Here is a 27099-nt window from a genome sequence, read left to right as displayed (position 1 = left end):
AAAATATCGCAACCTGTCCTTGATCTCTGAGAAAACTTACTTCCAAGTGCTTTAGTACAGATGGCTATAAACCTCTTGTCATCACAAAGATCTGGAGTGGCGCAGCCAGGTGGAGTTTCACAATCATGTGCCCACAAGCACACTCGTGAGTCCAGGGCAAGGCAGAATTACAAGATGTCTCCTTGTCCCCTAAGCACCATGCTGGCCCACAGGCAGAGTACAGAGCTCATCTGTAGTTTCTGGAGCTCCCTGGGCACAAGCAAACGCAGCCCAGTGCAGGCGATGGACCCTCTAAAATTGGTGGTAGGGCAACCATGACACTTGTTGCTGATGACATGACAAAAGGCCTGAGCCAGAGAAAAGTACAGCCACAGTGTTAGAGAAGCAGGGGTATCGCTACAAGGATGAAGTGACAGAGCTCAAATCCACACTTGAAAGTGCAGCACAGGAAGGACAGCAGGTGCTTGGATGCCATCTCTGCGTGGAAGAGAGATGGGTCATGATTTACAGCATTAGCCTCCCAGAGCCAGATGCTGCCACTGCAGCACCTGATTGATGGCAGCCACAACAGCAGCCACAGCCAACAGCACTGGCTCTTCCTAGTGCCAGTCTAGCTGCAGCTATTACCAATGGCAATATACAAGCAAACTGTATCCGGGATCACTTCGTTCAGATTTTGTAAAAGTAATGAGTAATGCTAGTAAGGGTACACGTGGCAGCATGTCAAAAAATGTAGATACACCATGTAGATAGCTTCCCCTTCATCTGCCTGATTTAAAAGACCAGCTGTTCCACAATCTTCCGCGGAAGATAAATTACCCTGTGAAGTCTGTAACTCCCCGTTCTTTTCTTCTGCTTGGGAGAGAAGTATTATTCTTACCGTAACTGCAGACTCCTACGAGTCCCCTGCCCTCTCTGAATTCTTAAACAGAATGATAAAGTGTTATAAATCACTTCAATTAGTTCCCAAGTACTGGATGAATAAAGCTGTGCAACCAGAAAGCACATAACTTATCTGAATATTCTTCCAGCTGCTTTTTCCTTATCTGAATTACACCCTTGTCCTATTAAAAACTGTTCCATCAGGTCAGTATTTTGTAGACTGAAGAGGCTGGAATAATTCAAACTTTCTACAGCATTCAAAACAACTTTTTTTTTCCATTGGTAACACATCCATACTTCTCCTTTCTTCTTCATATTCTGACATAATTACAGAACCTTTCTCCTGTAAACTCTTATGTCACACTGTAACTCCTTCTAGACCTTTTTCTTGTCTGATTTAAAGTTATTATGCTTTACTAACTCCTTTATATGAATCTTTAGTCCTGATGCCCTTATTTCCACTTCTTGTATTGCTCCTTTGTAATTTCACATATCTCTGAAAAGCAGCAGTATATTCTATATGATACCTCCTATCTGTCCTGCTGGTCTGCAGCCTGCCTTTGTACCTCCAAAACAAACGCTTTCAATGACTGCCAGATCTTTTGCATTCCCCCCTCTCCTCGATAATTTCCGAAGAAGACCCTACCTATTGCTTTCCCCAACTCTGCTGTTTAGAAGTTCACTGACCTCTTTTTACTTCTCCTTTCTCTGTGTAGAGAGGTGAGCCAGGGATTTTGCAATCACTTGCTGTTAAGTTACCTTCTTTTTCTAAATTTTGAAGCAGTCCCTCCCAGTCAGTCCAGACCTAACTAAACAGGAGGTTTGCTAGCGCCTTGCTGAAGGTCTCTTTGGGCTGGCACTCCTCTCTCAAGACACATGTCCACACCAGAGGCAGCCACCCCAACTGCTGCAGCTGGCAGGGAACAGAATGGTAAGTGTGCCCTGAGCTGGTTTGCACACCTGCTTGGGGATGAGCTGAGCTGTGCCACACAAATGCTTTTCTTGCATAGGCTACTGAGAACACCTTTGCAGGTGTTCAGATGCAGACCTCCACATCTACTCATCTTGTCAGTTACGATGATGAATGGTTTTTCCCACTGCTATAATGTCCTGTCCTTCCTTTGTTTAATGACCAAAAATACATGCTGTCAAGTATAACTTAAAAGGGATGAAGTTTAAAGTTGTTCAAAGTATGCAAATATAATGCTCACAACATCAAACTCGCCTAATAAATGAGCTTTTGCAGCTTAAAGCTAAAGGAATACACTAACTCTGACCAAAGCCAATATACTCTACACACGCCTAAAGCAGGTAGAGTATGAGGCTGGCAGGTTCTGGTTAATGTCAAGGTACTCTAGGTAGAGGAGAATTTTAAACGTTATGTTACTATCTTTAAATGTCCCTGTTCACAAGCGCCTTAAAAGACTTTAAGAGATAACACACACTTCTTTGTAGGAAAAGCATGTTTATTCTGATGCCTTCTTAGGTCCTCATGCAGTCACATATACATGTCACTTCCAGGCAAGCCTACCTTCCCAAATTATAGGAAATGTTGCCACAGATCAAAATATTTAGGTAATGTTCATATGTTTGAAGTTGCTCACTGTGTGGAGTCCACACACTGGGAACAAATACTACTCCCACTGGAACCAATGGCACAGTTACACTGGCCCCATGAGAGCTAGATCAAGCCATAGGATTTCTAAACTGATATATAAATGATTATTACATAAAGATACATCAAAAGTATATAGATAAAAAATAATTCCATGCATAATTTAACAATTCATTAAAAAGCCCACACTTAATTGCCAATGGTAAAATTTTCTCACTTCTGATCTCTTAGGAATAAATAACATTAAATGTATGCTGAGAGTTAATTTTAAACAATGAACCCACAAAAAGAGAATGAATTAATATATTAACATATTAGTCTGGCATAGGAAACATACTGATCCTAGAAGTTCTATTTCATCATACAGTAATCTCATTACTTAATTCTCCTTATAATCACTCTTTCATATATGAGCACCTATATAAAACAGTTTAAAAAACAACTGACAATGAAAGGGATCATAAAAGCATGCACTCAACTGGTTCTGTAGTGCTGTGTGCTATAAAAATATCAATGCACTCAAGCTGTCATATATTTCATACATATTTAATTTACTGTTTTCAATTATTTTCTTTCCTGCCCTCAATTAGACATGAAGTCTGAATGCATTAAAGGGGATCAAATAAACTTGAAATCTGTGGCACACTTTTTATTGACTTGGATTTATTTGCTTGCAAAGAGATTTTTGTGATGCAGTTTTTCACTAGCCTGGAAAGCTTTGTAGTATATACTCCTCTTTTTCAGCCTTAACTTCCAGTATTCTGTCACTACTTTTCCTCCTCATCCCCTGGTTACCTTCTTCCCTCATCTAAACTCTGATTAAACACTAAAAAAGTCCTGAGTTTGCTTGCTGACCTGCTTTGCAAACTGCTTTTGCTATAGATTACACTAAGCACATGAAAGATTCTGTGTGGTTTACCTCCAGATGGAAGATCTTTGAAAACTCTGTACACAGTGAAGAGTGAATGAGCTACAACGGTGCATATTTCCAGGGATAACAACAAAACCAGTTACTTCAGTTACAAGTTTCTTCAAACATTATTTTTCTTTTATTTTTTTGGAAAAGGCAAGTATCTAAGAAAAAAACCTTCAGGACCTTTCAGCATAGCCCTGAACATACAACAGGAAAATCATTCAGGAGAAAAACTGAAATATTTGTCTGTCTACCAAGCAGACAATAGGCCTTGCTGAACAATTGAAAAACAAGAGAGGAGGAAATACTGCTACTTCAGCACCACCCAATGCCTAAAGCAAGCTGCGTTGGAAGAGGGATTTTTTACAGGACTCACTCCCAACGGGCTGCAGCAGCTGTCACAATTAACTAGGAGGAATACATAGAAGACTCATTTAGATGCAAGAGCACAGCAAGCAATCTTCCTTTTATTTACCTAAACATGGGGGGGGGGAAAAACCAACCCAAAGCCCAACCCAAAACATGCTTTTTCCAAGTAAGTTTCAAAAATGAAAGGCGTTAGATTGAGATTCTTTTTAAAAGTCACTACCACTGACTAACACCAAGTGCCTCAGCCCTCAAAATAAGCATGGAGCTAAAAAGTGTTCTTTTCTAAAAGACAAGGAGGTGAGGAATTTTAAATAACAAATTAACTGTGTGGCTAAAAAGAAGATACTGCAGAGTAGTGCTGTCTAGAATGATAACCATTAGTGTCAGTAAAGTGCCAGCTTTCAGCAAGGGAGTGACTGTGCTGTATCAGGAACATCCCTCTGCCATTAAGGGCATACCTGAACATTTCACAAAGCAGTAGACCTAAGCAGCCATTTGCAAACCATGTGCTGCCTGAAGGATGCACAGGAATCAATAACTTCAGGTTTCTACTCTGAATTATTCATTCAGCCTTTGCACAACAAAAAGCTGCACTCTCTCACTCTCTCTAATGGACAATCACTGCAACACACTACGTGATTTTGAACACAGCTTTAAAACAATACCTTTAAAACCATTTTGTCCTGCTACTTATAAAAGCCTTCTTGCTGATAAAACCTTTAAAAGTGACTTCTGGAATAACTAATGACTGTGCAGGGATGCTGCCCATTGCTCCTCTCTCCAGGGTGTTTCTTCTAAGGTCCATCTAGTCGAGGGTCTCAAGCCAATCTGCACTATGCTGGGCACTTGGTGATGGGGCTTCCTGCCAGTCAGTGCCAGTGGGGAGGACAGCCCTTCCTCTTCAGAGCTGCTCAGACATTCCAAGGGCCCATATAGCTGCTCAAAGGTCAGTTAAGAGGCTCTCTAAAATCTTTTCTTCCATGAAAAAAGAAGAAATGCTTTCCCTTGGAGATAAGATACCTGGTTGTTAACAATATTTTCCCAACAGAGCGCTAATCTAGCCAGTCCCTGTTTGCCTTGCCTTTAGCCCTACTTTCTATACATCATAACTTCTGATAAATTTTAAGTATTTAAAAATATCCCATTTAATCTGTCAAGCTTAAAACCTGGCACTACAAAAGTCTTTTCAAACTGGTTTGAGAAAGGAACTGAACAACAAAGAATTCACTTTTACTCCGTTTTCATCTTCGACTTTTTATTTTCCAATTTTTATCTCATCTTTTCTCCACATTTCATGCTTCTCTTATTCTTTCCCTAGGTTTGGGGGTTGATATTCAAAGGACTGTCAAAAGAATTTCTGGGCTTTCATGAAAGTTGGATTTTTTTCTTTGGATGCTTTAGGACCATGTGAACACTACACTAGAACAAAACCCCTGTCTTACACAAATGTCTCATAACATCAAATGTCTTGTAACAAGGGTTACTTACTGCTACAGCAAGTACTAGAATTTAACATCCTGTTTTGACAGCAGCAAAGTGAAACACTTGCTGGAAGCACAGGCAGGTTTAGAGAAGTTAAGAGAGATCTTTACCCCACTGCCACTCTACACCGGCATGCGAGTTTCTCCTTGGAAGCTCATACCACAGCAGCAGGCGAGTCTGAAGTCCAATATCACACCTCTCCAGCCCATATGTCAACAAGTGAAAGATAACATTTAAACTGGAGCCTCGCCTTCAGACATTAAACAGTAGCCTTAGCAAGTGCAATGTTCTAATCAATGCTCTTATCAGTTATGAAGAAAAACTTCAGCATTTAAAAAAATGTAGTGACAGTCCACTTGATCTTAAACTGGAATTCAAAGATAACTTAAACAGCTGAATTTTGCAAATAACAGATTACATACCTGTCTCTCAAACTATGTATATCTCAAGTCATTTGCAGGAAATATTTCTGAAATGACTATGTTTCTAGTTTGAGTCAACTGAACTGCCAAATGACTAATCTTATACACTAAATTTTATATACTATGCCCTTACATGCTTTGAATCCAGTGCAACTAAAGATGGGGAACAGAGGGCAGAAGGGTAAATATTTCTCAGCCATCTTGTTTCACAGAATTACACAATGCTTTGGGTTGGAAAGGACCTTAAGAGCATCTAGTTCCAACCCCCCTGCCATGGGCAGGGATGCCTCACCCAAGACCATGCCTCCCAAGGCTGTCCACCCTGGACTTGAAAACCAACAGGGACAGAGCATTCACAACTTCCCTGAGCAGCCCATTCCAGTGTCTCACCACCCTTACAGTAAAGAACTTCCTCTTTATATCCAATCTAACCTTCCCCTGTTTAAGTTTGAACCCATTACCCCTTGTCCTATCACTAAAGTCCCTAATGAAGAGTCCCTCTCCAGCATCCCTATAGGCCCCCTTCAGATACTGGAACGCTGCTATGAGGTCTCCACGCAGCCTTCTCTTCCCCAGGCTGAACAGGTTCAATTTTCTCAGCCCATCTTCATCCGAGAGGTGCTCCAGCCCCCTGATCATCCTCGTGGCCCTCCTATGGACTTGCTGCAGTGTTTGTTTTACTCAGAAAATCCCATAAACACAGAATTTAATTAGAAGAATGACAGTAGGCTTCCACACCTTCCCCCAGTGAATGATGGTAACTAATAAAAGCATCAGGCTGCTGACCTGGAAAAAACTATTTTGAATATAGTGCTATAAAGGAATACAAGTCCAGTACTTTCCCAACGACTGCAGAACAGGAGATTAATTGAAATGAGCAAGGAAAGAACTAAACAGGCAGGGAAAGAGTAAAAAGAGATGAGAAAACAAAATAGAAAAGATGGAGAAAACCAAAATAGAAACCAGGCACAGAGAAAAGAAACAGGAGAAAGAGAAAGTAAATAACATAAATAGGATGGGAAAAAAAAAAAGAAAAAAAGCACTCCATCCCCATGCTGATAGCCAGGTCCCAGCCACACAAATAATCTGATGTTTTCCATGACCTCTCATAATCACCACAACCACCTTCATCCTTTCCGCTTCTTGTTGAACCCTATGCAGTGGCAAATAAAGCACACTGACCTCTTTTGCAGCCAGTGGAGTGAAAGCACTTCCAGGACACAATTCATCTAGAAAGACCTGTTCTCAGCCACCTACAAGAGAAGTCTGGGTAACTAGCTCAAATAAAGCTATTGAGATGCCTGAAACAAACTAATTCCCACCTTTTTGTCTGCAACACTGGCAATGAATGGGCAAGTAAGAGTTTAATGAATTTCTGATTAATTTCAAGGTAGCTGAAAACTAGACTCAAATTCAACTTAATGCAGAGACCAGGAGAGGTCTAATGGCTCTCTAAAAATGCGCACTCATTTACTGTGCTACTTTTTCTATATTCCCTCCACTATACTGTATTTTCTAAATGTGCCCTTGTGTCCTGAGAGCACATTTGAAGGATGTATTTTAATTTCCATGCAAGTCACTGTTCTAAAAACAATGCTCTAAGAACAGCAACTTGACACCTGTATCACCAAATGCTTTCAAACTGAGTATTTCCAAATGATAAAGCTGTTTTGCTACATAAATTCCACGTTAATGGAAGACCTATAGTCAAAACTACAGTTGAGAAAGTTACTGATCTGTACTGAATTCTAAAGTGAGGAATGTGAGATGAAAATCAAGGCCAGCAGTACACACACATATATCTGTACATCTATCTATATCTACCTGTACAGTCACTCACACTGAAGGTGTGAAGATGAAGGCCTAAGGCCACTGACCTTGGCAAGCAAGTCAAAAGGATTTTGTGTGAACTCTTCACCCCGATTTCCTTGCAGGTTTAGAGCCTAAATCTTTTTTAAGCTACTCCAAAGAGGTTAACAGTATGGCAACGATGACTGTGCATGTTTCAGAAGCATGTAAAATGATGGTGTATGTAAATATGATTTTACAATATGCTGCTCTTCTGTAAAAACAGACATCATTTTTAACTTCTATTAAAAGATTGCTCTCCAAAAAAGCTTCAGATAGGCTTTTCCATATCCCACAGAAAATTAAAACTGCATCTTTAAACTGCATCTTTAATACATAAAAAGATTAGTAGCCTCTACAAACATGGTAACAATTGCCCTCAATTAGAAGAAGAAATGCCTGATGGTTAACTTGAAGATTGCATTTTGCTGCCAGAGCACTGGCAATCTTCCTGTATTTTTTTTTTTCTTTAAATCTAATTTGTCTGAAGTACTGGACAACGGATTCATTTCTTACATTGTGAGGTAAAATTCAGAAAGCAATGACTGCAGGTCTGCAGCCTCTTGTCTTCTCTCATTAGCAAGCAGAAGACTTCTGCAAGGCCATGCGGCCACTGAGGCATTTCAAGATTATGGTGAGGAGATGTCTGTACAGAAGGGGTCCTTGGAGCAGCTGTTTCTACACAGCATGATTCCTTTGGGTCTAACAAATCCAAGACGGAAAACTTATTGGATGAGCAGTATTAAAAGCCATTCTTTGACTCCAGACTCACCCTGCCCACAGAAAGGTTGCATGCTGCACGGAGGCTGATGTCAGGACCACCGCTTATGGCTCAGTTGTGGTGGGAAGGACCAAAAGACCACTCTGGAGAGAGGTCTCTTGCTAAAGACTAAACTGGACCAATCTCACATCTGGGCCTTGTTAGAACCCTATGTCACACTATTTCCAAGAGCTACACAGATTTCAATTTCTTAAAGTATGTGAAACCAGAATTCTGCATCTTCTACAGGTCTGAGGAGCCAGAAAGAAACAAACAAAACAAAAAAGCCAAACCCAAACAGTTCATTTTAAACAACCCTGAAGAAATTCAGTTTTTTGGTGTCCAAGATTTCTCAAATATCAATAAGAACAGCTACAAGTAGCAAAGAGATAAGTTGTCCCTCCCCAACCCCCGTATTTTTCTCTAAATAAGAATACAAGCAGATCTTTCCAACAGTGTATAAACATTATACTCATCAACTAAATCTCAACTCTGACAGACACAGATGCATTTTTATTTAATGTGACTCTTACTCCCCCCCTTTCCCCACACTACTCCCGGGGGGGCAGGGGAAATCAAAGCAAGTTATGTTAAGTAATTATACAGTCTGCTTCTCCAGAGAAATATCTGGGCTAGACAGTTGGCGCTGAAAGAGCAGATTAAATTTTGAACTGAAGGGTCATGCAGTGAAGGTGAACTCACAGCCTTTAGCTGTCTGTAGACTAAAAGCTGTACATGCTGTCAAAATTATGTTATCTGTCCCTGAGGCAAGGTTCACTACTATTCAAAAGAAAGATATTGAAAAGTGACTTTTGTCCCTAGAAAACCTCTATTTCTAATCCACGAGCAGCATACTGATGCCACAGGATGATCCAGAACTCCTCAAGGTCATTTCCCTGTCCTCAACATGGTACCTTAAAAGAAATTCACTCTCTTTTATTATTATTTGCCTTAGCTGTGGTGCTACAGCCATGACACACTAATGCCAGATAAGATTCAAGCTTTGTAGAAAGACATCATATCCCTTAAATTTTGACTCATTTTAATTTCAAATGCAAGTATTCAAATAAATCCCCTTGGGATATCAGACAGCAGCATTTCAACTCCCCCATGACTCCTCAAAGACGAAGTACATGCACAAATGTCAAAATTTAAGATCATCCTTATTATATGTAACACGCATGCATCCTGAAATCAAACAGTTAGTAAAAGACACAATCACTGCTACAGTAATCAGTCATCCAGATATGGAAATATCAACTGACCTTCATGAGATGTTGATTTATCCATTTTGTGAAGGTTTTCTTTTGTACTTTGTCCCGCTCATCTAGAGGCAAAAAACAAAAAGGTTTAATGGATCTACAAATGATGCAGGTTTTTGTTTGTTTTGGTTTGGCTTCAATTATGGAGAGTTTATAAAATTAGGCATTCAAATAAGGTTTAAAAACAGAATAACCTGTGAAGATTCCAAAATGTCTAATCAAAATAATAGCATGCAAATGTTTTTGCAGTACATCACAGCACGTCATGGAAAAGTTTCTTGAGGAAAAGCTCCGTGTGAGTTTTTCCAGGACACCAGCCCTGTTGGTACAGTAGCAGCGCTACTAACAAAACTACAGCTTCCTAGAAGTTAAGCGTCCCCTAAAATGCACTGAAAGGATCAAGCAAACTTTTTAAGAGCTATGAACACTACTTCCAGCCTCTAAAACTCAATCAATTATTAAAGTATTTAGCAATAGAAAATCTCTTACTATACACAAGCTGGCTCTTTTAATCCCTATGCTTTGCAACTGGAATATCGTCCTTGTTCCAACATGCAAGGATGACCTACAGCTTCAGTCAGAGAAAGGACTCTCTTTCTTCTAATCCTCTATAAAATAAGTAAGGATGTCCCATATGGGACCCAGCCCTTGCAAACAGTTTGCTCCCTGGTGTTGCAGTTAGCATCAATGACTGCCCACGAAATATTAAAAAGAAGCAATGAAAGCAATAGACACAGGGTAAGAAAGCATCCCACCTATGGATGGGAAGAATGCACATGTGTTCTACCAAGCCACGTTGGAGAAACCACCACTCCAGCACAAGAGCTATCTCCACAAACCTACATATGGTCATTAGCCAGTACAACTGCGACAGAGCCTATTCACAGTCCCAGAGCTCCCTGGAGTAGGAGTTGTGGTGCATTAGGACCAGGACCATCTGTGCAAGCCTAAAATAGCGAGATCCCTTAAGACCCCATACAACAAAACTGCAGCTGTTTCACTGACTCAGGCTATTTGTAGTGTGACTGCGAATGAGCAATGAGCTCAGGTAGCAAAACAAGACCCCTTCTGCAGCTACTGCCACCACCAGAAGGTTGAATGAGATTATGTATTTTATATTTTAAAAAATAAATACTCTTTTCAGACTGGTCAAAGGTAACATAAGTAATAAGATAAAAATTAAGGGAAGGTCCATATTCATGGACTTTCAAGTCTCTAGTGTGATACTGAGGTCATTCAAAAAGGCATGAGATCATACAAGAGTCCACTCTGAGCCAAACTGAGCACTGTGTGCTGTTCCTACCAGTAGCCAGAAATGAGTACGAGAATTCAGGAACAAATGCAAAAACAAGACAAGCAAAAGCCTTGTGAAGCCTTTGTATACTCCCCACATGTGACTCACAGACTTTCTACATGCTTATACATATCTTTGCACTTAAGAGTCATAGATGTATTTTTTCTGTTGTTTTTTGTAATCCTTTTTTAACACATCTATAACTTCTGCTGATACAGTTCACTGTGGCAATGAGTTCTTCAGGTAATATGTGAAGGGTATGTGTACATTCAGCTCTGTACAGAACAGCTGCTGTGCCCTAAATGCCTTTTCCACACCACCCAAGATCTTATCTTCCAAGCTTCTGGCATACACTTTTTCCCTGCTTCACAGCTCCACGCTCTCTTATTCTAGCTGAAGACCCCAAAAAGAGGTGTAAGAGACAAATTAAAGAGCAAAGCTGCACTATAGGAGAAAAAAACATAGTGGATTAAGAAAACCTTTTGGTATACATACATTTGCTTATAGCCTTGATCTAGCAAGACAGCATTTCTGACATCAGTTACTTATCCTAATAAGGTAGAAGCCCTTGTTTGGTAGATGTAGGGAACAGAAAAATCTCCAACATCAAAGAAACCTAGAAATACTTGTAACTGTTCCATTATGGGTACCTGTTTTAAAAGAAACACAAGTTTTCTCAATGTTTTAATATCCCAGCCCACAGTGTGTCTTTTTTCCTAAGGTAACTCCAGCTAGTTCTGACTAACCACTACAAAAGTTTATACTTTGTGAAGTGTTACTGTGACAACAATAAAAAAAAAAAAAAAAAGAGTTAAAAATATATATATATCTCCACTTCCTTTTATCATTAGAACACGTAGTCACCATTAATTTAAACTCTACTTTCAACTGAAATGCCAACATACGTTAAATGACGCTTACTACCCCTATTGCATTTATACATGCATATATTACACAAACACTCACAGAAAAACTCTGTACCTGACACACAGAAATGTGTGACAAGGAGGAAAGCTGCCACCTGTCGTGCTATGCAAAACACCAGGACTGAAGAAAAAAAGGAGAAAAGAACAAAACAACACGACAACTGGGATGTTTAATGAAAACCGCAAATGCACACTGTGAGGAAAACACGGTGCAACAGTATTCAGTTTGCCCAAGCTCTGAGAAGCACATAATAAATCAGCCCCCCCCCCCCCCCGATGAAACAGAAAACAGGGAGCTAACTACAGAAGAACTGCCAAACTAAGGAAGGAAACCCATTGAAAGCCTCTGGAGTGAAGCTTTCCCCCCTGCCCTGCCAACCCAGCACCGGGCTGCGTTACTGACCCATGCAGCACATCACTTCCACCAGCTTCGCACTCCAGTCCTTTTCATCTTCAGCAAATTCTCTCATTCTTCCCTTCAAAACTGCAGGGCTGCTTTCCTCCTCAGGGAAAGGAGAGCCAAGGTGTGACCAGGGCTTCTCCTAGCTTACACAAAGTAGCAACTCCCCTTTTTAAAAAGGCAGAGGCAAACAGCCCATCTGCTGTCACTGCTGCAAAACTGCCAGTCCTCTGGATTTAAGTCACAAGAAGGAGCAAACTAAGCATCACCGTTTGTTTGTTTTGATTTTTTACGTGCACTAATACATATTTGGGTACAAATGTTGACCTTTTTAAACCAGGAAGTCTATTTTTCTTCCCTCTACTGAGAGTAAGTATTAAGGAAAGAGCGTCACCATGAAAACAGCAGGACCAGTATCATTTAAGCCAAGGTAATTTAAGAATGCAGGTGAGGCAGTAGCTGCAGAAAGAAAATACATCTTCCCAGATCACCTGATCTGCAGATCATCACAATAAACCCTCAAGGGTTAATTTATCAACCTGAGTTTCTCTGCTTTTACCTGTTACTGCAGACACATTCATTGCAGACATTATTCTCACATATCAGACACACCTAATGAAAAGCATCTTAAGTTTTAAGTCCTTGGAAAATACCTCAAAAGAATGGCTCCAGCCTTAACAGACCACCTACTTTATGAACCTACACTGTAACACAGCAGTATCTAAAGAGGCTCCAGATTAGAAAATTGGGACTTAAAAACCAGTTGCTGCAACTAAGGTATCTCATTACATATTCTTCTCATTCCTAAATCCCAAAGACAAATTCAGAGGCCAGATCTGTCTAACACCGATACCCCCTTCCATGAATCCCTATCATTTGCATGGATCACAGTGTCTGCAAATTAGAACAGTTTCTCTGGAAGACAGGTTTACTGCCAGGATTACACCAAAGGCTACACATGGCATTGATGCCTCTTCAATACTCTCCTGGGGAGACCCACAGAATCATTAAGGTTGGAAAAGACCTTTAAGATCATTTGAGTCTGACAGTAAACCTAGCACTGCCAAGTTCACCATGTTCCCAAACACCACATCTATGGATTTTTTAAACACCTCCAGGGATAGTGACTCAACCACTTCCCTTGGGCAGCCAGGGAAGTCCCTGGGCAGTCCCAATGCTTGACAGCCCTTCCCATGAAGATTTCCTCTAATATTCACCTAAACCTCCCCTGGCACAACTTGAGGCCATTTCCTCTTGTCCTGTCACTTGTTACTTGGGAGAAGAGACTGACTCACACCTCACCGGAACCTCCTTTCAGGTAGTTGTAGAGAGCAATAAGGTTCCCCCTGGACCTCCTTTTTCCCAGCCTAAACAACCCCAGGTCCCTCATCCATTCCTCATCAGACTTGTTCTCCAGACCCTTCACCAGCTTTGTTGCCCTTCTCTGGACCTGCTCCAGCACCTCAATGTCTTTCCTGTAGTGAGGGGCCCAGAACTGAACACAGGATTCGAGGTGCAGCCTCACCAGTGCTGAGTACAGGGGGATGATCACTGCCCTGGCCCTGCTTGGCCACACCATTTCTGATACAGGTCAGGATACCGTTGACCTTCTTGGCTGCCTGGGCACAAGCTGGTTCATGTTCAGCAGTTTTCAGGATGGGAAAAATAGCACTTCATCTTCCTCCTGCTTCTGTCAATGCATCCACTACCAGCTGCGGTCAGAAGAGGACACTGGTGAGGCAAAACCCGTGTGTCTCACAACCAGCTGCTGCCCTCACAAACTGAAATACTCGGCAATTGGCATCATCTGACCTGTATTTTCACAGAAAATGTATCCCACCCAATTATTGTCTCCTCTTATGACATCTGCATTGATATGGCAAGGTTCTTTCAACTGAGTGGCTCCTGTTCTGTATATTCTTATCAGGCAAGCCATCAACTCTTACAAAGCTGCATTTTACGTTATATTAGATCATACATGCACATAGTTATGGAAGTAATTTAAATTTACTCCTATTCAAGCTCTGCATTGTTAATTTCAATAGCAATGAAACGTGAACCTCAGTTTAGGTCTTCCCTTATTTTTTCTCATTTCTCCATTATTCTGTGAAGAATTTAAGCCTGTCTCCAGCTTCCTTTCCTCTGAAAACCAATTAGATTTCTTACATGGTGGGGTGAAAGGTCACATATACAGCTAGTCTGATTACAAAGATCAATCAGAATAAAAGTTTTGCTCATTTATTCTAAGATCTGATGCCCCTTCATACTCTACTTTTATTAAACTGCAGACTACATGCATCAAGAGCTGAGAATGAACTAGAAATTATGTGCTTTTCCTGGAATTACAGCCAAGTAAGACCAAACTCGGACCTCACTGAAGTTAACAGATAAGTATTTCCAAGTAATGCCCCCATTGGCTTCTATGTCATTAGCATTCAGTCTTCATGACAAAAAAAAAAATAAAAATAAAAAATTAATGTTTAGGATCTGTAATAAATTTTTCAAACACAGTATTTTTATTTCTCTTTCACTAAATAGTATCGCAGATTTTGCTTGTCAAATAATCTCTGTGGGTATGCATTTAGCTATTAAAATGCAAATATTTCCTGAAAAATATGTGCTTTAAAGAAATGAGAAACTGAATTCATAGGCAGAATGTGAATTACACTGACTACAGATGTAAGTGCAATGAAGACTGGGAAGTGTTCAATTTTATAGAAGTTTCAGGAAAACACATACTAAAAATGAGCAATACTGAAAATAAACTGGGAAACTTCAGCATTTCATTTTGCATTACATTCAGTCGTCCCTTAAGTGGGCTTCCCAATGAAGTTGTCTTGACTGCAACAGCTGCAAGCAGAATCCAAAGATATCACCCTTTCATCTATGATATACTTAATGCATATTTGTTCACCCATCTCCAGTGACCCGCTTCAGCAGCTTCCCAGCCTTACAAGTGAAGCAATAAAACAATACTGCAGATTAGTTCATGGAGAGAAGACTTCAAATGTTACTGAAGTTTAAATGTGATCAGAAACTATACTTATCCTGGAAATGCTGCAATTCTTCGTAACTAAATACCAGGATAATGTTTGATTAGCATGTAGTTTGTTAAAATGAATAGAACAGACCACAAAACCTAAAATTAATTGCTTTGTTATGTTAGCAGTATACTTGCAATGGATTGAAAATGCTTGCAAAATAAAAAAAGTCTTTAGTCACACATAAACTGTTCTATTTGCTCTGCTATCAGCTCTTGTGAGAGGCTTCCCAAAACACACTGTCTGGAAAATAAATTGCTACCCTGCTGTAAAATGAAATGCAACATTTAGACTCATATCCCCAAAATAATCTGTTGATTAGATGGGCTTATCAGGGCTCAAACACAGAGTCAACAAAATCATACCACTAGCTGCACCATCCCCTCCATTTGCATAGACACACCAGTTGTTCACATATTGTTTCTCGTACAAAAGACCCAATTTCATATGCAAACAATTAAGCACAGTTTCCCTGAGTCAACAGAAGGCAAAGATCTCACAGAACTCCATGGTTCAATGAGGAGAAGACTTCCCTGGAGCACAGGAAGCTCAAACTGCCCATATGGCTTGGGTACATTTCCCTCCTGGCCCCAGGGGAGACCTCAGGCGCCCGCTGATGAACTCTGGACACTCTATAAGAATCTACTTTGGATAACTGTAGCAAAGCAGCAGTACTTGGGAGCATGAACTCACCATCTAAGCCACAGACAGATTTTTCATCTTATGAAGATGTGGACTGCTGTGGCTAAACTCTTCACAGTTTCCAAACTAGCCACTTCCCAGCTATATCAGATCATGCATGACAGCATGAATGTCAGGTATGTGTGACTGTAACTTCAACATCCATCGTGAAGACTGATATTGACTGATATTAAGATATTTGCTGAAATAGAAAAAAGGCATAACACAGAATATTGTTCTCTGTTAGCACCATAGTTTGCTAGAAACAAAATAAGGCTCTTTGATACTTTCAGAGGTCAGAGTTTAATCCTAATTGCAGATGAAGAAGCAATCATAAAACTCCCAATGACTCTGACAGAGCTATGACCACCTCAATGAAAATAAAGACCACACAAAAACTGAACTGTAAGAATGACTGGTTCACCATTCAATTTGTGATGATCTGTAATACACCACACCTCAACTCTAGAGATGCAAGCAAACATGAAACCACAATATGTAGGAAGCAAACACTTTGTGTCCTGAAAACATTCAAAAATTTGCTAATTGCACACCCATCTGGCTCAGTGAGAAACTGCACTCATCAGATCCTCACTTGGACCTTCTTTCTGCCAATACTTCTTTACATCTATGCCGGAAGCAAGATGAAGAATTCAGCTGGCCTACTCCTGAAATGTGGGGATTAACTCCACTGTGTAAAACCTCTGCTGCATAAAATCTACCGTCCTGTGCAGAAGATGCTATGTAAATCTCCAACTACTTTAACAAGAACTGTACTTCTGGTTTGATTTGCAGAAATTTAAATATTCCCACACCTGTATGGAAGAAATATTGTTATTTGACTGTGTGCACATAGATGAAAATCAAGAGGAAGCCCAAAGGATTATTTTGTACTCACAGGACCTTGGTCAGCCATCATTTTGCAGTGTTAGCGTACTTAAATATCTAATGTGGGGTATGAGACACGAAATGAGCTCAAAAAACATTTTTCTAGTGTCTGCCAGTCCCATAGTGCTCCAAAAGGTTTACAAACATAAACCAAACGTGGGTCCCGGCCCCTGAAAGTTTACAGCTAAAGTATTAAATGAGAAATCAATAACAGACTACAGGAGAAATACAAGGAAATAATGAAATAACAGTGGTTCCCTTTAAGCTTGTTCCATTTATTTGATTTCTGCCTTTATGAGAGAGAGAAGACCCATGTGAAAACACCACATCCAGCAATCAAGACATCTAAAACATGCACACAGTAAAAAAAAAAAAAAAGAGAAAAAAGAGAAACATCTCAGTAGACATTAACCTGTCCTGTGAGGTGTATCACAGCACCTCCTCACTTGTGGCTGTATCACCCATTTTGAGGTTATCATCCCAACAAAAGGCTTCGGTTGCTGGTTGTGGGAGTTTTTTGTTTGTTTGTGGGTTTGGATCACTACAGCAATACACAGAATCACAGAACAACAGGTTGGAAGAGACATCAAGAATTATCTGGTCCAACCTTTCTCTGCAAAAGCATGACCTAGACTAGATATCCCAGCACCTTTGCCCAGTCGAATGTCAAAAGTGTCCAGTGCTGGGGAACCCACCACTTCCCTGGGGAGGTTATTTCAATGGATGATTGCTTTCATTGTGAAAAATTTTCTCTTGTGTCCAACCGGAATCTCCCTAGGAGTAACTGTGCCCATCATCCTTCCTCTTTTCCATGTATCTCCTTGTAAAAAGGGAGTGGCTTTGTAGCCTTTTGTAGCTATATCTTTGTAGCCACCCTTTAAATAGTGAAACACAGTGACAATGTCTCCTCTGAACCTTTTTTTCCAAAGGCTGAACAAACTCAATCTCTCGTCCTTTCCTCACACAACAGGCTTCCCAGTCCTTCAATCAGCTTTGTGGCCCTTCAGTCAGCTTTGTGGCCCTTCTCTGGACCCTCTCCAGCCTGGTCCACATCCGACCAAAACTGAACACAGTATTCCAAGTGTGGCCTGACAAGCACTGAGTAGAGCAGGATAATGACTATCTCTGCAAGTGATACCATTGTTGATGCAAACCAGCATCCTGTTAGCTTGCTTTGCTGCCTGCTGCACACAGTTCACTCATATTGAGCTTGCTGTCCACCAGGACCCCCAGGGCTCTTTCCACAAAGCTGCTCCCCAGCAAAGCAGATCCCAGCCTGTGCTGCACTCTGGGATTGTTTTCCTAGGTGAAAGACTTTATACTTGTCTTTGCTGACCTTCATAGGGTTCTTGTTAAACCCACTCTTCCAGCCTATCCAGGTCAACCTGCAGGGTGTCCCTCCCTTCCAAAGCACCCCCTTTCCCACTCAATTGGGTACTGTCATCAAAGTTTGCCAGGGTGCACTTGATCCCATCTTCCAGATTATCTATGAAGATATTAAGCAGCATTAGGCCCAATATTGATCCCTGGTGGACCATAAGTGACAAGAAGTTTTGGTACAAATTAAAAATATGTATACAACAGCTTGTATATTTTAAAATGTTGATGCAAATTTTAGCAGAAATCCCATACTGTAAAAATGTGCCTAACCAAACAGCAAAAGGCTTATGAGACTAAAGCCTATTTCACCAATCTAGTGCAAACTCAGGTCACTGCAGTAAGCAGCACTACAGTAAGGAAACTGCAGTTATTTTCCCTAAGCCCCCAGAAGCCAGTGGAGATCTACACTGACTTTATGTATGTCTGTTCTTTGATCAAGTCCTGCTGCTCCACGTTTTACACTCATTAGAGAAAAAGCAGAGGGATACATTCAAGAAATCCATGGAAAGGTCCTCAAACAAGAAAAGGCCCAGAACAGCACTGCTTTTTCAAACTGTTCAGCCAGCCTTTGAAGTCCTGTGCTTGCAGTGACTGTGCTAACGCCAGGCTGCCACAGAGCGTGAAGAACTGGAGGGAGAGCAGTAACGTTTCCATGTGACACACATAGCCTCTGAATAGCACGGTTTACCCCACCACTTCCTCAGCGCAAGCTATGAAACTTTAATGCAGCACACAAAGTGCACGAATATACTCACTGGTAGAGCTGAGAGAGAGCTTGAAAAGAGGGGATACAGAGAGAGATCTGTGATGCTGGGTAGATGCCAAATCAGGAAGTCTTGCTCTCCCTCTGATCTTCACACTGTTATACTTACATTAAAAGAGATTAATTTGGTTTGCATACAGTGTCGAGATAACCAGAACAAGAATCAAGATCCCTGAGCATTTAAAGAATAAAATAAACCAGCTGATGTTTACAGCAGAGCCATATATGAAAGTGCTCCTCATTCATCTCCACCAGCACACTCACCCGTTGTTCTCCCTTCAGTTTCATGAACAATAACAGATTGTCCTCCACAACAAAGAAAAATAAAAGAACTACTAGGCTGTTTTCTGTGTTGCAGGAAGACAAAGAACACACACACTCTGAAACTACTCTCAGACTTCCAGAGATTTAATGCCAGCTCACATAAATAACACAGTAAAATATTGAAACAAAAGTATCCCAGCCAATTTCATTTGAAGACCTGGCCCAAAGAACAGACATCACTTTTAAAAGAAGCCTACAAAAACAAAACAAACAAACAAAAAAAAAACAACAAAACAAACAAACAAAAAAAACCAAAACAAAATCTACACAAACAAACAGAAAAAACACAAACAACAAAACACTGACCACTTTTGTTGATTACCATACAAAACCAAAGTGAAAGTTTTCACTGAGCTGAACTGTTTCACATACATTCTTTCACCAGGAATATCTATAGTCTTAATCCACTTCATAAAGACTTACTAGCAAGGCAATATTTTCATCCATGTAAAAAAGAAGCCAGTCGGTTGAGCTGTCATGCTGAGATGCGCAAAATGATGTTTAGTAGGAAAATAGGAAAACTGTTTAAGACTGAGGTGTGCCTGCTTTTCAAATACAGTGCTGCTATACAGAATATACAGCTGTACAAACATCTGGAAAAGCAGCGAAAGCAGCTGGAAACAAATGGGGGGTGAAGTAGAGAATTACCTGGGCAGGCAGCCCCAATCATCAAATTATCTTTCCTATCTTAAATTCTCATTCTGCAATTCAGAGTCTGAAACATGCAAACTTTGCAGAGCATTTATCCAGCTTAAGCATTTCCCCATTTAATGCAGACTTACCACACATATTCACAGTCTGTATCAAAATGTGTCTCTAACTTGTTCTGTATGAGCTTTGGTAGGATTAGAAAACTCCTGCTCTTTTTGAAACAAGTACCCTCCCTATGCAAGTTAAAAAAACATAAACCACAATTTCTCTATGTGGCTGTGCTGGTGCTCTGAAGTTAAATGTAAAAGCTGTGAACTCAGGATACAGAGAAAGGAATAATAGTGCTAGTTTAGTCCCATAAAAATTATCTTGAAATAATTGCCACTCTTTCTGAAAGTGAATTTCCACACATAAACGACCAATTAAAATGACATCTTTCAGTCAATGATCCATTTCCTTCCCATACCCATGGCAGCATGTTTTGATTTAGAAAATTTACAGTATCATTTGATTCATCCATTATAATGATGCAAAAATGATTTATCAAGTCCTGCAACAGTACTAACTCTTGTTGAATAAGGGGTCAGTGGGGCTAGAGGATGATGATAGGGCAGACACCTATTTCTTCATTAAACTTACTAACCACCTAAATGCCCCTTCCCATTTGCTCTAACTGCACCACCAGAACCAACTTGTTTTGGATTTTACTCAGTGGTAGAAGCACCAAGGCAGTCCTGAAGGAGACAAAACACCTTTGCTCTTCTGATCCCCTGGAGTTTGGGATGCCTAAACACACGTCAATAAGTGCCCTGCCCTCCTTTACACATACTCAAAGGTCAATGGACTGCTGAGGACTTCACATTAATAGCAGCCCCATGCCATCCCATAGATAAGAGAGGTGCCACCATGGATGGAGATTTTAAGGTTTCAAGGACATGAAAAGATCACTTCTGAGAAAGCACTACACACAGAATGGCAATGTAAGAACAATGCACAAACTAAGTTTTGAAAATGGCACTGACTGAAGAACAGGAAAATTTAAGGAATGAGAAATGATAAGGCAGAGAGAGCTGTGAGTGGTACTGATGATAAAAATAAGAAGCCCGTACATTTTATAGATGAAAAAGAGGACTGAAGGACAACAATACAGCAAAACGATGATTTCAGTGAAAACTTATGTTGAAATAACTGCTTAAGCTTGGCATCTGGAGCAGCAAAAACATAGAACCTATGGCAGTCACTACAAGCGTCAGACCTCTCTGGAGGACAGCTTATGCTGCACACATAGAAAGGCAAGGTTTCAGAAGCACTCTGTAGTCTGAAACTAGAGAATAAGAACCCGAGAGGAGTCACATGTTTCAGCTGTAGCAACTGGTAAGTGCTCTCAACAGTGACAAAAAAATAGAAGAAGTGATTGAACTTGAGGAAATTTGTGAAACAATACGACAGGAAGTTTAATTTTGGCTGTATTTCACCCAAAGGGATGGCAGGGCAAACAGAAGATACAAATGATAGGACAAAACATAACTCAAACAGCTTTGGATGTCACAAGGATGGATCAAACTGCTCAAAAATACTGAATGTATTTAAAGGTTAAAAGACTGCAAGCTCTAAAACTTATAGCCAAACTATCATACGAGTAGCAACCAAAAGAATACAGCTACCACAAGACCTTTGGTGTGTTGGAGCTCTAAAGATTTGGATCAAACACCTACACCTGCTTGGCTTGCAATACGCTTTGTCTATATAGTTTTCAGAAATTCCTTCTCCCATCTGATTTACCTTCACTTTTTACAGAATAACCACTTTCTGAGCTGCATAATGAACAAGATCTTTATCACAAATATAGACAAAAAAAGTCAATCAAATTTTGCTTCCAGACACAGATACTACCTTTTACTCAACAGCAAAGAAGCTTCAACTATCTGAAATGCTTGTCCCCACAAGCTGGGTACAAATGAAGCCCTAGTCTGAAGGGGCTTCCAGCATCCTTCAGATCCTTCACATCTGGAGAACTGGAAATATATACGAGATCTGTGTATCTTGTCATACCTTTACATCATACTTGGACAAATTTCAGTGTAAGTTGTACTGACACACCAGCTAACGCAAGCTTGCTTTACAAAAACCATTGTGCCAAAGAACCCCAAAAGGTCCTTCTTTAGCTACCTAGCCAGAAGCGTAAAGTTACTCAGATTTCACACTAACTATAACACCAAATAAGTGCACTTGTACAATACCTCTCTTCTGTAAGTCACTACTCACTCATGAGCTCTATCTCCCCTTACTCTGAAATAATTAAACCTTTTAAGCCTTTCATCCCCAAAAGCTTTGAAAGATTTCTGTAGCCAAATTTTCAGTTACAGCCTTTCTCCCATGTCTTAAAAGCCATACTCTGTATTCTCAACTCAGCAAAACATAAATTATTCACTAAAACCTTGACAGCCAATTTCTGTTCTCAGAAGACGAAAAATGTGCATACGATGACTTCAGTGGTAGCTGATTTTCTTCACTCCTGTAATTCAAATCTCTGTTATATTTCATCTCATGGGATGATGGAGAACAATATGGTAGAATGGAGAGAATCAAGTTTTTCTCTTGGAACTCTGAAACACATAATAATGTACTTCAAGCTTAGTTTGTAGGTAGAGAGAAATGATGAAAAATGTAACTAGAATGCAAGTATTTCAGAAGACCCCAAGTCCTGGGAAGAACGCTAGATCAGAATACAGACATGTAACTGGATTGCAAAAATCACCACCAACCTAGCCACTGCAATGACTTTATTCTATGTTAGCCCAGCTCCCTCTAAATCCTTAAAGACTTATATTCAATAGGAGATTTGTGCTATATGAAGAGATGAAATACAACCTTAAGAAGTCTAATGTACTCTGAGACAGAGAGCACAAGCACGGTAGAGCCAGGATGGCAGGCTGAGTGACACGCCACCTGCCTGTCCCAGGCAGAGGGATTGATTACCACCACCAGGGTTGCCAGACCAAAACTTGCCTCTCCGGCCAAGCTAGGATGTATTTTTAGTCTTTGCAAATATTACTGGACTATAAATGGATTTTGTTCTAATAGCTTTTTATTATTATTGCAATATAGAATTAACAGTGCTTTTATACACAGATATTTGACATCTCAAAAGCAGAAATGATCATGAAGCCTCAGGAACCTTGGTTAGCCCATGACCTGAAGAACTTGCACACTGACACACTCCAGCCAACCGCCAAGTCAAGGAGGAGGGTCCCTGGCACATGAGGACACGTGGCAGATGAAAGGAAACCAGGTGATAGGAATGACTGCAGAGGAGGAAAGGGGCTCCAAGAAGAACCCATGGCAGGAATCAGGCAAACCTGAAAGCAAACCAAGTGTTCAGCCATGGAGAAGATTTGCCTTCTCACTAATGCTGTTGTTATTCAAATAGGAAGGAAACACATACAGACAGCTGGATAGACAAAGCCTATAGACAGCTGATAAAGCCAGACCCACTCCCTGAAACCAAGAGCAAACTTCTGTGAAGGTTAACAGCACAAGGACTGGGTTGAACAGGCCTTGTCTCTCTCTCCTCTATGTAGCTCTGCTCTCCCACGTCATCACAGTACTGAGGGACAAACTGAAGTCTTGTCTTACTTGTGCAGCAATACATACAAGAACCACCACAAACAGAGTTTGTTAGGCCAAAATGGATGGTTTTGCAGCTTGCAGACATGGCCAGGGCCAATCCAGCCAAAGGGAAAATGGAGGGGTGTAAAGAAAGTCACTTTATGGCACCCAGTCACATAGGTCAACCACTGAGCACCAAGCTCCCTAGCTGAACTGTTGTATTATCCAAATTACATTACTAAAAGCAAGCTCAGGTGCCATCTAAGAGTCCCTACAGGTCTCATGGTTCTTTAAAGGGAGGAGCTTTTTTTATTAAAATGTTAAGAGCATATGTAAGCCTCAAATAGTTACTGCCCAAGATAAAAGGATCAAATGAGTTACTGTCTGAAATTACTGTAACAAAATAAGATAGAGTCTACCAGTCACAAGACACTGGCAAGATGTGAAGTACTTGATTTTACAGTACTGCAGTAGCAGGGTGACTACAGCTTGGGGGGAGGGAAATTTATTTGCAACTGAGTGGGATTTTGTTAACAACTGGCTTGTTCTACACATTAAAATTGTTCTACACCCACTGCAGCTAATTGAATTTCATGAAATTTGTATTCTTTCATATGGATGTCACTTTCATATGGATGGTGCAGCTACAGAGAAATAACAGACCTGATTGAATTCTCTACAAAACGGGCAAGATTTTTTGCTAATAAAAATGAAGGTATGAATGGAATTTATCATTGGCAAAGATGCTCCACAAAACACAAACAGATGTGATCCAGGAAAGCCCCAACACAGAGATCTTCTGGAACTGTCCCCATGCTAGAAGGGGACTGTGTATTTCTTACACCTGTGTATTACCACAAGCAGTATCAATTTCTGTGAGTCACATGAAAGAATACTAGATCCACAATTATACAGACTGTACACCTGAAACAAGGCATAACTGGGGCAGAGCTGCAGCAGAGATCCATGACTTACAAACCAGGGAGCTGGGCAAGATCTTTCAAGCAAAAGTCCATGATGCTTGTACTAGAAGACATTCCTGAAACACTACAATTCTATAACTGAAGAAGTAGATTACTGAGCATTAACAATCAAAAGGTAAGGAATGAAAAAGCTAACAGGCACCATTATCTTTGCAAAGGCAAACGTTTTACAGGCTAATGGCTTACTGAGGATGTATACCATCACAAAAAGGCAAAAATATTAATTAACATTACAAAGCTTAAAGATGGATCAGAGGCCAGTCTCCCAGACAGATCAGTATTTTGTCGGACTAATTATGCAGTGCTGAGGATTGCCTCCAAAATCCCTGAGGGATACATGACACTGAGAGGAAGCTCATTCAGAAACCCTGGATTTTGAATTGTTTAGAATGGCAGTCGCAACAAAAATTCTACTTTCTGTGAAAATATTCTTTATAAAGGAACAATTTTCTTAAGATTGGCTCTGACAATGTCACTAGGGAGGTTAAAAAAAAGTGAACCCATGTCCGTCTTTAATTCTTTGCTTTGGGTGTACTGACTGAACCACATCAACAGGATTCCAGATGTATTTACAAGCATGATTCTGTTGGGGATATGCCTTTTTGTTGGGTTTAACATTTTTTTCTCCTTCTTTATCACACAGACCACAGCAGAAACATTCCTCAGTTTTCAGGGACCCATAGACACTTTAGGTGTGATAGATCTTGTCTCCCCATATGCCACCCAGAACAGCTGCACAAAGCTGACTGACTAATAAAGGGCAAGAATGTCACCCTATGTTAACAGCTCCAGTTACAACACAACGTTAGCAATTGCTGAAATACTCAACTCTAGGCAGCTTTGCTGGGTTACAGATGTATAAGCTAGGCTTCCAGATTGATGGCAAATAAAGTGAAAAACACAACCATAGGAAAAAAAAAAAAAAAAAAAGAGAGAACAGAATCGTTTGGGGAAAAAAAAATACACTCATGCTTGCAGTGTTAAAAATAACACAGATGAGTCATGGTTACCAACAGCAAACAGAAGCTCATGCCCTGTTCAAAAAGGCTGGCTTAGACATCTTCAGAAAGAAGAATTATAAATATACAAACACACCCACATTCAAAATAAATCTCCTTGAAAATAAAAAACCCTAAAACTTATATCAGAAATAAAGTGATGATAAATGAAAGGCAGTAACATAGCCATTGGTCCTTAGCTGTACATATTTCGAAACTGACAGTACAAGTACTAGCTAATGGCCACATTAAATGTTTTTACAGCATTTTGTGAACACACTGGAAAATCTGTAACTCACACTGAACACAGCTAAATAAATAGCTAAGTAAACCTGAGTCTTTTATATGAAACTGAGTAACAAACACACCAAAGCTATTCACATATTTTCCCTACAGACAGCATGTCCTCTCCTCATGCCTTTAAGCACTGGATAAGCAGTTTGTTACTGTACTCTGGAACTTGGCTGCATCTGCCCCACTGCTTGACTGGGCCCTGTGTTTGCACCACAGCATGAACTGTATTTCACTTTCCTGTCTTATGCAAGGGAAAGTTAGGAGAGGAAAGATAGGAAAAGGATAATAATATTTTACTGTATTTCTTTGTTAGCTTGTTTATACTGTGGTAGTCACTGCTTGTCTTCCATTGTGCTATGTACTCAAAAAAACCACAGGAACAGACAGCTATTGCAAACATCTTTTTTTGATTTCTTTACTTTTAGGAAACACTTCTGCAAGAACTGTTTTAAATGAAAGCCCTCACAGAGATAAGGTTAAAGGAAATACATGAAAATAACCTTACAGCTCTGTTCGCACTTGTACCACCCAGTTTATCAGCAATGAATACAGAAAGCAAAGCAAGGTGAAGCAACTTGCTCAAGAGCACGTGTATTTAAATCAAAATATACGTAACTTTTTAATAAATATTTAATATATGCCAAATATTAAATCATAAACATAATTTTAATATAATAAGAATTAAATGCCAGGTTGTTATGCAATGGGGTCAGAGAAGATAAATATAATTCCAGAATAAAACAGTGAAGACCCTTCTCCAGAAAACTGTCCCAAAGAACTTCTCTCTCCAATACTAATTTTAACATAGTTTCACTACCCTAGCAACTATGGTGAAAGACCCATAAACAACAAAATAACAACTGGTTTGGGAAGGAACTGAGATGGAAAGCTGAAGTTTAGCCATACATACATCCTCATTAATTTGGAGGGCACCTACAAGGCCCATGCTACCTAGAAGTCAGGCACAACTCCTCTGAATCAGCTCCCAGCACATATGTTGATCTCTAGGATATTATTGGCAGCTTTGCTACAACTTTAAATGTGCTATTTCAGAAATGCTGCTCTTTTTTTGTTTGCTTTAATGATTGTCTCTCACAAGAGAATAAACTGAAAAGAGAAGAAACAAGACAATTTTTTAAAAGTACTTTTAAACTAATCTTGCCTAAATTGATGAATACCACTGCCTTATGTTATGCAGTTTAAAGTGAATGGGCAGACAACTAGATTACAGTGGATTAAGACCAATGGAAATAAACCATTCTGGAAGCAGCCCCTCCACCCCAAGGAATCCTGTAACTGCGGGTATAGGCAAAC

General features: G+C 40.1%; 1 protein-coding gene across 7 annotated transcripts in view; it reads right to left on the bottom strand.

Moving 5' to 3' along the window:
* DST (dystonin) overlaps nt 1-27099 on the bottom strand; it is a 296486-nt gene that overhangs the window by 196580 nt on the left and 72807 nt on the right. For all 7 annotated transcript variants that reach the window (XM_061460566.1, XM_061460567.1, XM_061460568.1 and 4 more), the window contains one exon: nt 9557-9618. In XM_061460566.1, coding sequence (XP_061316550.1) covers nt 9557-9618 — 62 coding nt within the window. The remainder of the gene's footprint in view (nt 1-9556; nt 9619-27099) is intronic.

This window comes from Pezoporus flaviventris, unplaced genomic scaffold (genome assembly GCF_033815535.1).
Source record: "Pezoporus flaviventris isolate CSIRO_AGI_PZ_B2104156 unplaced genomic scaffold, CSIRO_AGI_Pfla_v1 ptg000031l, whole genome shotgun sequence".
NCBI classification, from domain to species: Eukaryota; Metazoa; Chordata; class Aves; order Psittaciformes; family Psittacidae; genus Pezoporus; species Pezoporus flaviventris.
Note: the sequence above shows the minus strand (reverse complement) of the source record. Positions and strands in the feature narration are given on the sequence as shown.